A 14,944-nucleotide genomic window follows, 5' to 3' on the forward strand; every position below is an offset into this window, starting at 1 on the left:
TCCAGCACAAGTGTGACCAAGCGCACGGAGAATAAATACTACGAGGCCTAAGGACACACACACACACACACACACACACACACACACACACAACACACACACACACACACAAACACATACTCAAAGCCAATGCAAAAGGGACAAACTAGTTTTAGAAACAGGTCAGCAATGTTACCTGTAATTTTCCTGGAAACAAACAGATGACCCTTTTGAGAGACCAAAGTCTGTTACAGCCTCAGTATGGCATGACAAACCGTCTTCCCTTGTTCCCGCGTCTTCAGGGTCACCATGGGAACACACAGGTCTATTCAGTTCCGTCTCGTTGTAGAACTTGAACTCATATCATCTCAAAGACCCTTCACAGAAACTGCAGTCCTACCCTCCACCTCCAAGGGCAGCACCACAGGGCCATTGCAAACTGCCTCAAGTGCCCTCTGAGGAAGGGTATTAACGGCTCACAAATGCCCTCTGTGCCCTGCCCCCAACCCCTTGGTCAGAAGCTTCATTCACTGTTCCATTTGAGACCTGCACCCCCCCCCCCCCCCCTTGTTCTGCCCCTACTGTAGTTTAGCATCTTCTTTGGGGCTTTGGATTAGTGTGACCTGTCTGCCAGGGCTGATTATGGGAGATTATCCCCAGTGAGAGATTCTACTGCCCCACAGCGAGCGGGAACTCTCTGCCCCTTAATACCCCTGGTCAGAAACTGCCTAGTGTGTGTGTGTGTGTGGGGAGGGGGGGGCTATCTACTCACCTGTCTGAGTTGCCCTGTTGCTGCAGGTATATCTGCAGGGGCTTAATCAAGACGATGCCCTTACATGTAGGCAGTAGGATTTGTGCCTTACGATCTGATCTGAGGTGATTTGTACTGAGAAGACTCTGTCATTTTTACACAAGTTGTTTCCTCTTAAATTGTTTGTTGAACAGCTCTAGGTTTGAAGCATCTTTCTGAACATCAAACTCAAGTTAATTTTAAAACATCTCTTGCGTCCTCCTATGCTTCAGGTATTCAGCTTTCAGTGTTTCGTTGCTTCAGCAAGGGTTAATGTATTTAGACGAAAGATTGTTTTGATTTTTTTATTATTATCATATTCCAGATATGTTGTTTTATATTCGTTCAGTTTTACATTGATATCATTTTAGGTGTGGATGTTCAGTTGAAACAATATTTTGACGATCTATTGATGTAGTCGGACAGGTTGTCAACATATTTTCTTCCACCATACCAAAATCATTGCCATGTTTGTTTGAAAGGTTTTGGCTCTACTGGGTCATTGTGCAGATACACTGAACTCTTACCACTGCCTGTAATGGTTTTCTAATACGCATGTCAACAACATTGCACCTAATGAAATTATAATTATAAAACATCTTCTGTGTGACTGTCTGTTTTGTATTGAACTGACTTTGTATTGCTCTGATGTTGTAAATCTTGAATATATCTCACATGGCAAGAACAGCTGCATTAGTTACGTGAGGCCAGAGAGAAGTTGTTGATGAAAAAGACGTACAGGGTAAATCTTTATTTCAATACTGGTAGAAAGAGCAGTGTAACAGAAACATTTCACAAATGAACATCAAAATCAAAAAGCACACACGCAAAAAAGAAAGCATTAGCGAGATGCAAAGGGTGAGAGGAGCCACATGGCCAAAGCACTCTTAGTCTTCTTTGTTTTGGTTCATTTCAAAAATGGTTTGTTGTTTAAAATAGTTTTTGCTCAGCATGTCAGCCATCCCAGAGTATGGAGCTCTACGTGGTCTACTGTTGCAGTTTTCAATGGGAAGTGCAACATCCAGGCTCAAATATCCTGTGAATTAAGGGACATAGAGGGTGTCTAACATGAGAGTGAGGCATCAAGGACTGTTCGAAAGTGACAAACTCTCACACTAAGATTTGCGAATGAGCGTAATAGGGTTTTCAGACACAACACATTTCAACACTGTTGCACTCTTAAACCAATTTCCAATTACTTGTGTTGGGCAACAACAGTTGAGCAAACACTATTTTGTGCAGAACAAACCCCTCGGCCAACTTAGCACAAATTGCTTTGTACCTGAGAAGGCCTTAAGCTCTGAATGGATGAGTGGAAACAGCGGGCCAGCAGCCGATTTCAGACTGGATCCGCTTCAGATTCGGTTCTGATCCGTTCCAGTCTGCTGTTATTGGTGTTTGCGTCTACACCTGAACACTGACACCTCTGTACTGCATTGATCAGCTGGGGATGATGGGATGGCAATGGTGGTGGTGGTGGTGGGGGGGCAATTAGCTCCAGAGACACGGGCCAGGGCAGAAGCAGGGTTCTCTTGCCCCTGCCTCCCGGATCACCATGTCCCTCACCACCTCGACCGTGCCAAAGACTGGGTAGAGTTTCTGGCTGAAGGTGTCAGTGTAGGTGTAGAGGTGAGCCCGGCGCTCCACGTCGTAGAAGGACAGCTGGCCGCCCTCGTAGTCCAGGTAGACGCCCACCTTGCGTGGCAGCGGGAGGTCCGCGGGCAGCGGCGTGCAGGGCACGGTGAGCGCCTTCAGCTCCTGCCCGCGTTCCAGGCGCAGCGTCAGGTAGCCGCTCTCCGTGTTGAGCGAGCGGTAACCGTGACGCAGCGCCGAGGCCCGCGCCACGCCCAGGCGCCAGTCACGCTCGCCCACCTCCACCTCCCAGTAGTGCCGGCCCTCGCTGAAGCCCTCCGCCGCCAGAGCACACCACCAGCCGTTGAAGCGGCGCCGGCAGTCCGCCACGTCGCACTTCTCGTAGCCGCACCGCATCCGCTTGTTGTCGCCGGAGATCACAAGGTCAGGATTCGCTGTCTCGGAGTCAAGGGTCACTTCCTCTGTAGATAAGGATCATCATCATTATATTATATATTATATTATATTGTATTATATTATATTATATATGCTGTGTGATAAAAATATCACACTTCTGTAAATATTAATATACAGTGAAAGTATTGGAAGATATACCTGCTGCATCACCTATCCAGTTCCATACTGAAAGCCAAGAGACAGCCAGAGAGTTAAATATTGAGTAATATAAAGACAACTACATCAATGAGAATGTGCTAATGTGAATTTTGAAGCTAGAAAGTCTCAGTCAGCTGTATTAGTTTTTTCTCAGTCACTTTGGTGTATTTCTCAGATATGAAATTCTCAAGACTAAAAGTTCAAACTCCACACCATCTAGTCACTTGTGCACATCATAAAAGCAGTTTCTCATTACGTCAGACAAACAGCAAATGCTTTGCTACATCCATGCAATTGCTTGTGCAATTTCACATCAGCAATTGCTACTGCCATAGCGGTCAAATGCATTATATACTGTAGGTTCTCTGTTGAATATTCCTTCCCCCAAACTCTGCTTGAGTCATTACATACAAATAAATGTTGAACCAGATGTCATTTCTATTACATTTTTCTGTAAAAAATAACTGCTGTACAGTAAAACAGTTGGGTCTTTCTTTTCTGTGTGACAATGAATTACACAATCTGTCAACAAACTGCGCTACAAACTGTATTCGGTTATTAAGTGATGATGCAATAATTGACTAATAAATATTTTTCCGGGTACAACAGCTTTCAAAGCCGCTCGGTTTTCTCCATAGACAGTAAAATAAACTTTTTTTTTCCGCTATTCAGTGTTGCCTTTAAGAACATTGTCATCCTACTACTCACTTGTTGCCTCAACCTAATAAAATCCTATTTTTTGAAGCCTGCACGTAACCCTTGATTGTATCATCTGGCTGCACAGCTATAGTAATTACTCTGTTAAAGTTAAGCGGTTTTGTTTTACTCTCAATAAAACAGAGGTGATGGTGACCAGGTTTAGAAGTTGCAAAAACTGGCTGGCTGCGCTAGTAAACGTTTTTTGACCAAAAAGCTGATGGCCCCGTGACATCGGACTTAACAACCGAATATCACATTGCAATTTTCTGCTTTTTTTGCACCTCTGGTAGAGGTTAGACACAAACTGCATTTCATTGTCTTTGTACTTGTTCTCTGCACAATGACAATAAAGTTGAATCTAATCAAATCGAATCTAATCTAAACAGTACCGTAAAAAGACAATAAATATGGAACCTGTCATATCTACAATCTCCCACATACAGTAATGTGTAACTTTTTACTGTTGAAATGTCAAACAGAACAAACTGCAGCCTTGTGTATTTTCATAAGAAAGTGTTTACAGATTAAACACTTATATTGACAACATGGCAAAGCAATTTGACTATCTTGTTCATAACGATGACACAGGAGCTTTTCACTCCAATGGCACTAACATGTAGCCTGGTCCTACCAGACTCTCATGCATTTCATAATGTAGGCTACAGAGAGTCTGGCCACTTTCCATTGCCAAGCGTTAACTTCCTTGAAGGTGAGTATTCTGTTGAAGTTTAAAACTATTGGATCTGCCCAGAGCCACTCTGGATCTGCCATAACCAATCGCTAACGTTTGGTCGTGACGTATGTCTGGCTCAAACTAGCGCACAACCTCAACGTCATCGTTCTCAGCCACCCCCTCTATTCGCTGATTGGACAGATTTTTGCAGGAGAAAACCCGCGAATTTACCGTAGACCCAGACGACGTACTGAAGGGAAATGAAAATTGAGCGGAAGTATGTACTGTAGGTGGGCGGAGCCAGGCTAACTAACATGTTGATTGGCATAAATATTTGCTTTTGTGTCATGAACACAGTATTTCGAGCAAGTTAGATGCATTTGTAATTCACTGTGTGGTGCAGTTCACACAAATGGTTTCGAGAAATGCACCAACTAGTGTGCGAGTTAATGATGATTATGCACCAACTAGTGTGCGAGTTAATGATGATTATGCACCAAAGCAGCTAAGAAAAACTGTAATTCAATGGTTCTCAGACAATAACTGCAGCTCCCAGCTACCATTTGTTACTTTAAAGTGTGTGTGTGTAGGCCAACAACTTACATGCATGTGGGATGTACCGAGTTGCATCTGAAAATAAGACACACAGGTATTTCATAAGTAAAAACACAGTGCAAGTTCACACTGGAAATGTTGGCATTTGTTAGGCCATTTTTACAGGAAAGGGATTGTCTAGAGAGGATGGCTGTAGACATCACATCTACACTTGACATAATGGATGAAAACCAACTAACCAATCTTCTGATTCTTCTGTTTGTGAGCCAACCACAGCCTGGGGATGGTCTCCTGAGGTACACAGACAGACAGGCAGACAGACAGACAGACAGACAGACAGAATGTAGAATGTCAGGAGTATTCTTCTATCAGATTACAGGAGACAACCTCAACAGCTCATGACCTCTTATAAGTGGGCACATTACAAAATTACAAGCAATGTATGTTCAGTGATGGAACCATTGGAGAAAGAACAAAGGGGCCCTAAAACTGAACTACCTGGCCGGACATATCCATTCTGTCTGGTATAGATCTGCAACCATTTCTTTCAGACAGTGGCCATTGCTGTTCAAGTGTTGCTTTCTAGATAATGATCTTAACTTCAACATCATCACCATTAAGCCTTAAGGTGATTGATTATGTTTCAGTCGACTAAACGTCAAACACAAAAGAACTTTTCATCTCTGACTTTTCATTTCAAGGGGCTTAGCTCCTATTCTGCCCATAAAACGTCTGCTCTGAAACAACACAAGAAATCAGTGTTTAGTGACAACACTGCAAAAAATTATATCTTACCAAGTGTTATAATTTTATATTAAGATAAAAAAATCTAGTTAATATTGTTTTTAATATAGATATACTTACTTTGAGCTTTCTTGTAAGATTATTTGACTTAAAAAAAAGTAAATTTACCTTAAATTGTCTTAAATCTTCAATCTTTTCTTAAATTAAGATACAATTAACAACTCCACTGGCAGATAAATTTACTTGTTATTGTGTCTTAATTTTGTTAATTTAAGAAGATTTTGAGTTATTTTGAGTCAAAGATTATAATACTTGGTAACACTCGTAGTGAAGTCAAGGATGTTTAGTGGATGTTAGGAGGTTTGTCTGAGCAATTCTGGTTAAAGTATTTTATGGCTGACGTACAACAGAGTACACACAGAACATTTTAATGCACTTTTCAACACACACACACACACACACACACACACACACACAAACAAACACAAACACACCAAATATCAATCAATCATCGTTTCAAATATCAGTATATTATAGACACACACAGCACACACAGCCTTTATAAATCTAAAAGTGTGTGTTGAAACTAGGCCTAATCTGGAGTGTGTGTTGAAACTAGACCTAATCTGGAGTGTGTGTTGAGACTAGACCTAATCTGGAGTGTGTGTTGAGACTAGACCTAATCTGGAGTGTGTGTTGAGACTAGGCCTAATCTGGAGTGTGTGTTGAGACTAGACCTAATCTGGAGTGTGTGTTGAGACTAGGCCTAATCTGGAGTGTGTGTTGAGACTGGGCCTAATCTGGAGTGTGTGTTGAGACTGGGCCTAATCTGGAGTGTGTGTTGAGACTGGGCCTAATCTGGAGTGTGTGTTGGCCATGGCTCCAGACCTTCTCTGCGCTCTCAGCCATCACGGCCCAGATGACCAGCTCCATGGCGGAGCGGAGGTGGGTCAGGCGACCTCTGCGCCACTGGAACTCAAGGTCATCCAGCACCATCAGCACCGGCTCCCCTGGCCACACACCATGCTAGAGGCAGAGAGAGGAGGGAGAGGGAAGGAGAGTGGGGGGTAATGACGGGAGAAAGTGAGTTGATAATAGTCACACTGCATGCTGCAGCTCCCTCTCCATGCTGTTTTAATCATCTCTCTAATCACTGCCTTGGGTCCACCATACTGACAGCTGACAGAAATGGCAGAGAGAGGGTGTGTGTGTGTGTGTGTGAGAGAGAGAGAGAGAGAGAGAGAGAGAGTGTGTGTGTGTGTGTGTGTGTGTGTGTGTGTGTGTGTGTGTGTGTAATGTAATGTGCTCATACTACATCTTTGCACAATGTTTCATGACAACTGGGCCACAGTTCTTGTTCAATCTTGTGGCAGTATTTTTGTGTGTCATACAGAAAGACAAGCAGACAAACTACACCAAAGCCGACCTTGGCAGAGGTCAATATATCTCCAAATTAGGCTACAACAATTCAAGGTGTTGCTGGTCTACAATCGAGTCTGTTAGCTTTTAGCTTGTTCAGTTACTACCTTCAGATGAAACTCGTCCTTTAAACTCCATTGACAGTGAGGTGAGTAGCAGAAATATCACTGGCCAACACCTGCATAAGGTCTAGACTGGCCAACACCTGCATAAGGTCTACCCCCATTAGACTTCACCATATTATGCTATTACAATAAGCAGGTAAATATAATAAGCTAATTAATCACACCCCGCTGAAGAGGGCGCCATGCCAGGAGTAATGCCACACGTGCTGAGAGACTGAGAGAGCATTACAGCAGCAGAGGCCTATTGGCGTTGGCATCAGTGGGAAAAATGGGTCACAGTGACTTTAATAACAAGAGCATGCGAGGAGGACATAGGGATTACTGCCACATTAATAACATAATCACAGCAAGACGGAGAGAGAGAGAGAGAGAGAGAGAGAGAGAGAGAGAGAGAGAGAAAAGGAAAAGAGGGAGGGAGGGAGGGAGGGAGGGGACTGGTGAATGGTGAGAGAGAGAGAGAGAGAGAGAGAGAGAAAAGGAAAAGAGGGAGGGATGGAGGGAGGAAGGGAGGGAGGGGACTGGTGAATGGTGAGAGAGAGAGGGAGTAGTAGAGGTGGAGCAAGGGACCTCTCTGTGTCTGAAGTTATTCCAAACTCTCAAAGCCAGTATACATAATTATCTATTTTCAAACCTTGAAATGCGGTACAGGGCATTAATCCCTCCTGCATCCCTCTCTCTGTTCGCAGTACAGTAATCGGAGTGGGACAGGGTGCAAGTGCCCTCTCTTGCTGCAGCTAAACGGCCAAACAGAATCACTCAGAGGGGGGCTGACTTAGCGTGCAGAAAACTATGAGGGTTGAGTTGGCCCTTGTTTCTACAGAAATCAAACTGCATCAGATCGTTTCACAATCTTCACAAGCTGCTGAGTAAACCCTCCTCAACCCTGCTTCTAGCAGACCCTGCTTAAACAGAGGAACTGCTGGTCATTACAGTCCAACCAACTCCTCATCATTCCATGAACACTCATTGGACAGTCCTCATCGTTCCATGAATACTCATTGGACAGTCCTCATCGTTCCATGAATACTCATTGGACAGTCCAACCAACTCCTCATCATTCCATGAATACTCATTGGACAGTTGTTGGAAATTAGTGTTTCACAACAAACTCCTAACACTGTACATCTGATGCTAATGTATAGCTGTGTGCACTGTACATCTGGTGCTAATGTATTAGTTGTGTGCTTATGTTGCAGTTCCAATGCTGCTGTTGACTGTTACTGTTGCTACAGCTGAACGAATGACTGACTGACTGACTGACTGACTGACTGACTGCATGACTGCATGAATGAATGAATGAATGAATGAATGAATGAATGCAGGGTATTCTGGGCTCCTGTGGTGGCTGACCTGGCGTTTGACCCTCTGCTCTCAGACCATGTCTATGTCAGATTAATCAAGGAATGACTGACTGCATGAATGATTAAATAATGAATAAATGAATGAATGAATGAATAAATGAACGAATTAATAAATGAATGCAGGGTATTCTGGGTCCCTGCGGTGGCTGACCTTGTGCTTGACCCTCTGCTCTCGGACCATGTCCATGTCAGATGAATGAATGAATGGATGAATCCAGCGTGACTGACCTGGTGCTTGGCCCTCTGCTCTCGGACCCAGTCCATGAGGATGCTGCGGTGGGCCCCCATGTCATGCTCACTGCCCTGCTCCAGCATGCTGAGGAGATGACCCCTCCAGTCACGACGCTCAGGACGCGGGCTGATCAGCAGACTCCTCTGCTGCCAGCGCACACACACACACACACACACACACACACACACACACACACACACACACACACACACACACACACACGTATGCACATACACATACACACATGCATGCAAATACAGATACACACAAACAGGAAAAATGTCAGTGCACATAGACTTAGGGCAAACACGCATACGCTAGGCAGACAGGCAGCGAAATACAGCCAGATCAATGCACACACACACACACACACACACACACACACACACACACACAGCATTTTAATGCACTTTTCAACTTAGAGCAGGTACACACACACACACACACACACACTTCAAATATTAGTATATAATATACCCCCCCTTCATACTGCGGCAGAACCCAAAAGAAGTTCTCTCTCGTGCTCCCTCCCTCTCTCTCCCTCTCTCTCCCCCGTAAGTCCTAGTCCCTAAGTGCGAACCCCCACAAAACCCATGTGCTGCAGCGCTATGCCAAATTCTCTAAGAGTACAGTCTGTCACTGCCAAGGTCATTCACTAAGCCATATGGGATCCAATGCTGATGGCGAGGGAAGCACTGATGCATTGAATTCAAATGTCTGCCCTCACTGTGGAGTTAAGTACTACACTATACGTTCACAAATCTACAAGATGACATGGAGATAGAATGACATATAGTGCCTGAATCTCTGAACTTCTTTTTTTTTTTTTTATTATATTTTTTTGGGCTTTTTATGCCTTTAATTTGATAGGACAGTGGAGAATGACAGGAAGTGAGTGGGAGAGAGAGTCGGGGTGGGATCCGGAAAGGACCACAGGCCAGGAATCGAACCCGGGTCGCCGGCGTACGGTGCAGGTGCCCCAGCCAGTAGCGCCACAGCTGGGGCCATCTCTGAACTTCTTAGTAAAGACTGTACATGCCATTTGGAGAAGCATGACATTCACAATAAAAAGATGCTTCAAAACTAATAAACTACCTCTAATTAATACCCAAATTTAGATATTTATTTGGAAAGAGCTGATATATTGTCATTAATGTATTCACTTAGAGTCCACTTTAAATGCTCCGTCAGGGCCAGTGTGGGTGGAAACAGGTTTATATATTTATATTCATAATGAGGCCCAAGAGCTCAGTGGAGGCACATGGATCAATAGAGCCAGAAGCAGAGGCTGCTGTGTGACTGGACCGCATGAGTGAGTGTCCCAGCCTGGCTCAGCGCCGCAGAGCAGCGTCCAGTCTGACGTGGGTTCAGCAGAGCCTCTGAGGTTGTGTGTGTGTGTGTGTGTGTGTGTGTACTGCAGGAGCCCATTATAACACCTCTTCAGTGGTTGTCTCGGGTAAAAGTGCCTTTATGTGCTTTGTTGTGAAGAACGTAGGGATCTCTGCTGAGTTTTGGAGAGCTGAGGATAACCGTCCTAGCCAACAAGCTACACTAATGCACTTAAACTACAATAGTCTTCTGTGCCCAGAGGTCCTTTCACCAAATGCCTGCAGCACATGACTCTTTCACAGCCTTCAATACTAAACTTGCTTAAAGCCTGATGTTGATCTAGTCAGTCATTAGTCTTCAGTGATATTGGATCCCAATTTGCAGGAAAATACTCATGACTAAACAAATATTGCATTCAGTATTGAATAATAGTAGCTCAAAGCTTGCAGATTTAGGAGAAACTCTATACTAAAAATGATGAGTGTGTTATTCTTCACTTAGTTACAGAAATGGCCATTTTCATCATTCCTTTGAAATGCAAGTGCAGAATCACTTACTGCAAAATATGTAATATTACATTGTGAGAGAATCACTTACTGCAAATTATGTAATATTCAATTGTGAGAGAATGATTTGGCACAAACCAACTGAAATTAGAACCATGCCACCAACCAACCTTAACAGCTCCTTCACTGCCAACATTTACTAAAAAAGTACTCAGAAACTGACAATGGCATTCATCATCAAACTGAACTAGCTATAGCACACCCTTTATTCCTTACATGTTGCACAGGTGTGCTTGTTACTTTATTCTTCAGGTGAGTGTTTTGCAAGACAGGTGTGTTTCTCACCTTATTCTCCAGTGTGGCTGACCACTCCATGATGAACTCCCGACACAGGTGAGGAGGCCAGACGTCCTCACACGTCCAGATGTGGGCCAGCACATCGGATTTCTGACACAAAAAGACACATGGTATTTAGTCTGTGTGTGTGTGTGTGTGTGCGTGCGTGCGTGTGTGTGTTCATCATGTGGTGAACAATTGTATGTGTACTCATCTTGTATGTGTGTGTGTGTATGTGTGTGTGTGTGTGAGTTTGTATGTGTATGTGTGACTGTGTATGTGTCTGTGTATGTTCATCATGTGGTGAAAAATTGTATGTGTATAGCAAAGTATAGTGCATGTGTCTCTGTGTATTGGTGTAGAGTAGAGTGGAGTGTGTGTGTGTGTGTGTGTGTGTGTGTGTGTGTGTGTGTGTGTGTGTGTGTGTGTGTGTGTGTGTGTGTGTATGTATGTGTGTGTGTTTGTGTCCCTGTGTTTGCATGTGTGTGCATGTGTAGTGGACTACCCGGCAGAGTCTGTTGAGTTCTCGAGCCAGATCCATGATGAAGAGCTGCGACTCCAGCAGCGGTTCCTTTTTCTCATGCTTCACCTTCTTACGGGACTCCTGCGCAGAACCACAGCAGCAGAACCGGAGCAGCGGAATCAGAACAGCATGCTTGTTTATGTTTTGTGAAAAATTGTATAAAATGTGTACAGTGGTATTAAAATGTGTACACTGTACAGTGGTATCAAAATGTGTACAGTGGTATTAACATGTGTACAGTGGTATTAAATTGTGTACAGTGGTGTGCACAGTGGTATCAAAATGTGTACAGTGGTATTAAAATGTGCACAGTGGTATTTAAATGTGCACAGCGATATGCACATCCTTCCAGGTCCTACATTAAGGAGCTGCAGGTTTTCTGCTCTGCACTGGTCCTGGAGAAATGAGTCTCATTCCCCTGAATGTAATGAGGCTGTGAAAGCTGACTATCCCTCATTGTGCCACATTTTCAGTTCGGGAGTTATACATCTTCCCCTGTTGTCAGCAATTCCTTACGGTAAGAGTGTGCTGTAACTGATTGAGCTACTGAATGGATTTTTGTACCTTTATGCGAATCTTGAGATTCTTTGCCGGCTCTATAAGAAACTGCAGGCACTCCTTCATCATCTTGACTGACCTAGTTGGTTACAGTGAGATTGAGTATTCAAATACATTACGGCAGAAGTGGTTTACATGCAAAACACATGGCCAATGAAGTTGGTCAATAAGTTGGCTAAAGATTAGAAGATTAGGAGTCATTTGGGACAGACTGATGCGCAATCATGGAGACTCAGAGAGGAAGGGGTAAGAGAGAGAGAGAGAGAGAGAGAGAGAGTGGGGGAACAAGGAGGGGAAAAGGCCGAGATGGAGAAAGAGAGGCTGTAAATATGTGTGTGCAGGAGTCAGAACGCTGTGTGTGTGTGTGCAGGAGTCAGAACGCTGTGTGTGTGTGTGCAGGAGTCAGAACGCTGTGTGTGTGTGTGTGTGCAGGAGTCAGAACGCTGTGTGTGTGTGCAGGAGTCAGAACACTGTGTGTGTGTGTGCAGGAGTCAGAACGCTGTGTGTGTGTGTGTGTGCAGGAGTCAGAACGCTGTGTGTGTGTGTGCAGGAGTCAGAACGCTGTGTGTGTGTGTGCAGGAGTCAGAACACTGTGTGTGTGTGTGTGTGCAAGAGTCAGAATGCTGTGTGTGTGTGTGTGCAGGAGTCAGAACGCTGTGTGTGTGTGTGTGTGTGTGTGTGTGTGCGCAGGAGTCAGAACGCTGAATCACAGATATTTAGCCCTGCACTCTTAGAGCTGGGGGAGACACTGTGTGCTGCAGAGAGAGGAGGTGTGTGTGCACGTGCGTGTGTGTGTGTGTGTGTGTGTGTGTGTGTGTGTGTGTGTGTGTGTGTGTGTGTACGTGCGTGGGTGGGTGGTGTGATGTGGGGTGGGTGCAGGTGCAGGTGCAATAAGGGGAAACTGCAGGATGGGAGATTTTCCCCCATCAAAGCGCCTCTGCAGTCTGATCACTGGGCCTGATCGGCCCTGATCTGGCCTGGCTCCGGGCCACATGCGGCTGCTGTCTGACGCAGGGCAGGAAGCCCACTGAGATCTGAGGCAGCAGCTCAGAGAGAGAGAATTCTCAAAGCCAGCCTGGCCCAATTATGTTGATTCAGCATGGCACAGCGCATCATTCACACACACACACACACACACACACACACACACACTCACACTCACACACACGCACACACACGCACACACACACACGCACACACACACACACACACACACACGCTTATCATTCTGTCTCCCTCTCTCTCTCGCTTACACACACACACACACACACACACACACACACACACACATCTTAATTCCCTTTTCCTTTTCTTCTGTTCTCTTTCACAAACACACATTCAGACGATGACCATGCCATACCTCAAACCTTCTACCACTACATTTGCCATTTCTGCTTAGCTTATACACTCAAAGAAACCATAACCACCATATAAAACCAAAACAAATGACACCATGCGGAACATAGAAGTTATTATAACTACAACAGAGATCCTTATTGGAACCCCTGCTTACAAAAGACATGATGTGTACACAACCTAGAAGAACAACACTCTTTTAAGTACAAAGATTGTTGTATCTTGTAAATAAGAAGACGTACAAGACTCAGTGGTAAAACGGATTCGTTCTGTCCTTATATAATTGGGGTGCCAAATTGGCGCACTCCAGCTTTTGGGGGAGACGAACGCACCTTATAGCTCCGCTTGCTCTATAAGGATTTAACGAAATATCACACACACGCAGGTAACACGTGCATCTGAACAAGGTACACCTCCACCAGGCCCGTGCCACTAAGCCGTTAAGGGAATTAAATGGGATGCGTTTTGCGCACGATACCTGTCAGGATGCGGTGTTTTGATTGCTCTTTCCAGTTACGCAAGTCCCGTACGCATGGGTCTTTAAGGGTCCAGCATGTCATAAGTATAAAGTAACTTAGTTATTGGAGAATGCAATAGAAGGAAAGAGGTTCAATCCTTGCTCAAAAGATGATTAGGACAGATTAAGGGTCACAACCTTGGCGCCTTAACAGTACATCCACATCCATGTGGCACAACGTGCAAGTCTGTAGAACTTAAGTCAAGTGTATAGTTTGCTCAATTTGTCTGAATACACCGGTTATTTAAATCCAGATTATGGCAATATTAATAAAAGGTTATTTTTTTTATAAGAACGCCATGTTGTAATTACAAAATGCGTAGCTCATGCTGAAGCATAAGGTATTCACACACACTTGCTCAGGCAAAGAACTAACCATAAGATTAAAGTAGACTATTCTGATTGTTGTCAGATAGCCTACAATTTGATTTTCGATGCACTGTAGCTATCATGGTGCAGCAAATATTTGCAGCAGCTCTGTTTGGATTCTCAAAATGAAAACAGCATTGATCAGTTTATTCAAAGACCTGCAGAATTAACATTACCTACTGACTTTTCACACAAGCATAAGCATATCTTACCTTAAGTAGACTCTTCAGCTGTCCTGTCGTAAAACAATGATCAATATCTTCACCTGGATTACCCTTTCTTACTATTTTACATCACATACACCGCCGGACAGGCTACCTGCGCTCCGCCTCCAAGCTCTGCAGTGTGTATGTGTGTGGGAGAGAGTGGATGTGACCTTGTTTACACTGGATGTCGGTCCGTTGCTGAGTGACGAGTTTCGGCTCTTTCCGACTTCACGACTGCACACGAAGATTCATTTTGCATGTGAGAACAAGGGAACCATCACATCTTCATATTGTCCTCAAGATGGAGCCAAACTGTCAAAATAACCAGCCGCTACATTCCACACCACTGTTGACTTTATTTGCTTTGTCATTAACAACGGAATATAATGTAAAGGTGTTGATAAGCCCTGTTGATATGCCAAATAGGACTAACACAGTCAGCAACCTCTATTGTTTGCCCTTTATTTTCAGAGCAACACC

General features: G+C 44.2%; 2 protein-coding genes across 3 annotated transcripts in view; one reads left to right on the plus strand and one right to left on the minus strand.

Annotated features, from left to right (window-relative positions):
- Positions 1-1,369, plus strand: part of itgb4 (integrin, beta 4) — a 48,177-nt gene extending 46,808 nt beyond the window's left edge. For both annotated transcript variants that reach the window (XM_042086716.1, XM_042086717.1), the window contains one exon: positions 1-1,369. This exon is cut by the window's left edge and continues 98 nt beyond it. In XM_042086716.1, the coding sequence (XP_041942650.1) occupies positions 1-51 (51 nt within the window). In that variant the 3' untranslated portion in view covers positions 52-1,369.
- Positions 1,370-1,505: 136 nt separating this feature from the next.
- zgc:194990 (uncharacterized protein LOC568410 homolog) lies at positions 1,506-14,674 on the minus strand. Its single transcript, XM_042086801.1, has 10 exons — positions 14,471-14,674; positions 12,023-12,095; positions 11,441-11,539; positions 10,945-11,046; positions 8,761-8,910; positions 6,516-6,653; positions 5,123-5,174; positions 4,932-4,958; positions 2,957-2,983; positions 1,506-2,823 (listed from the first exon to the last, which is right to left on the minus strand). Exons 2-10 carry the CDS (start codon positions 12,083-12,085, stop codon positions 2,261-2,263), a joined length of 1,221 nt encoding a protein of 406 aa, XP_041942735.1. The 5' UTR covers positions 12,086-12,095; positions 14,471-14,674; the 3' UTR covers positions 1,506-2,260.
- Between the last annotated feature and the right edge of the window lie 270 nt (positions 14,675-14,944).

This window comes from Alosa sapidissima, chromosome 3 (assembly GCF_018492685.1).
Source record: "Alosa sapidissima isolate fAloSap1 chromosome 3, fAloSap1.pri, whole genome shotgun sequence".
Taxonomy (NCBI): Eukaryota; Metazoa; Chordata; class Actinopteri; order Clupeiformes; family Clupeidae; genus Alosa; species Alosa sapidissima.

Bases quoted from the DNA above. Each gene is read 5' to 3' on its own strand.
- zgc:194990 (XM_042086801.1), bottom strand. From the start codon at position 12,085: ATGATGAAGGAGTGCCTGCAGTTTCTTATAGAGCCGGCAAAGAATCTC. The intron at 2,984-4,931 runs GTAAGTTGTTGG...CTTGGCTTTCAG, and splicing joins TCGGTACATCCCACATGCAT to TATGGAACTGGATAGGTGAT. The intron at 2,824-2,956 runs GTATATCTTCCA...CCTTATCTACAG, and splicing joins CTGGATAGGTGATGCAGCAG to AGGAAGTGACCCTTGACTCC.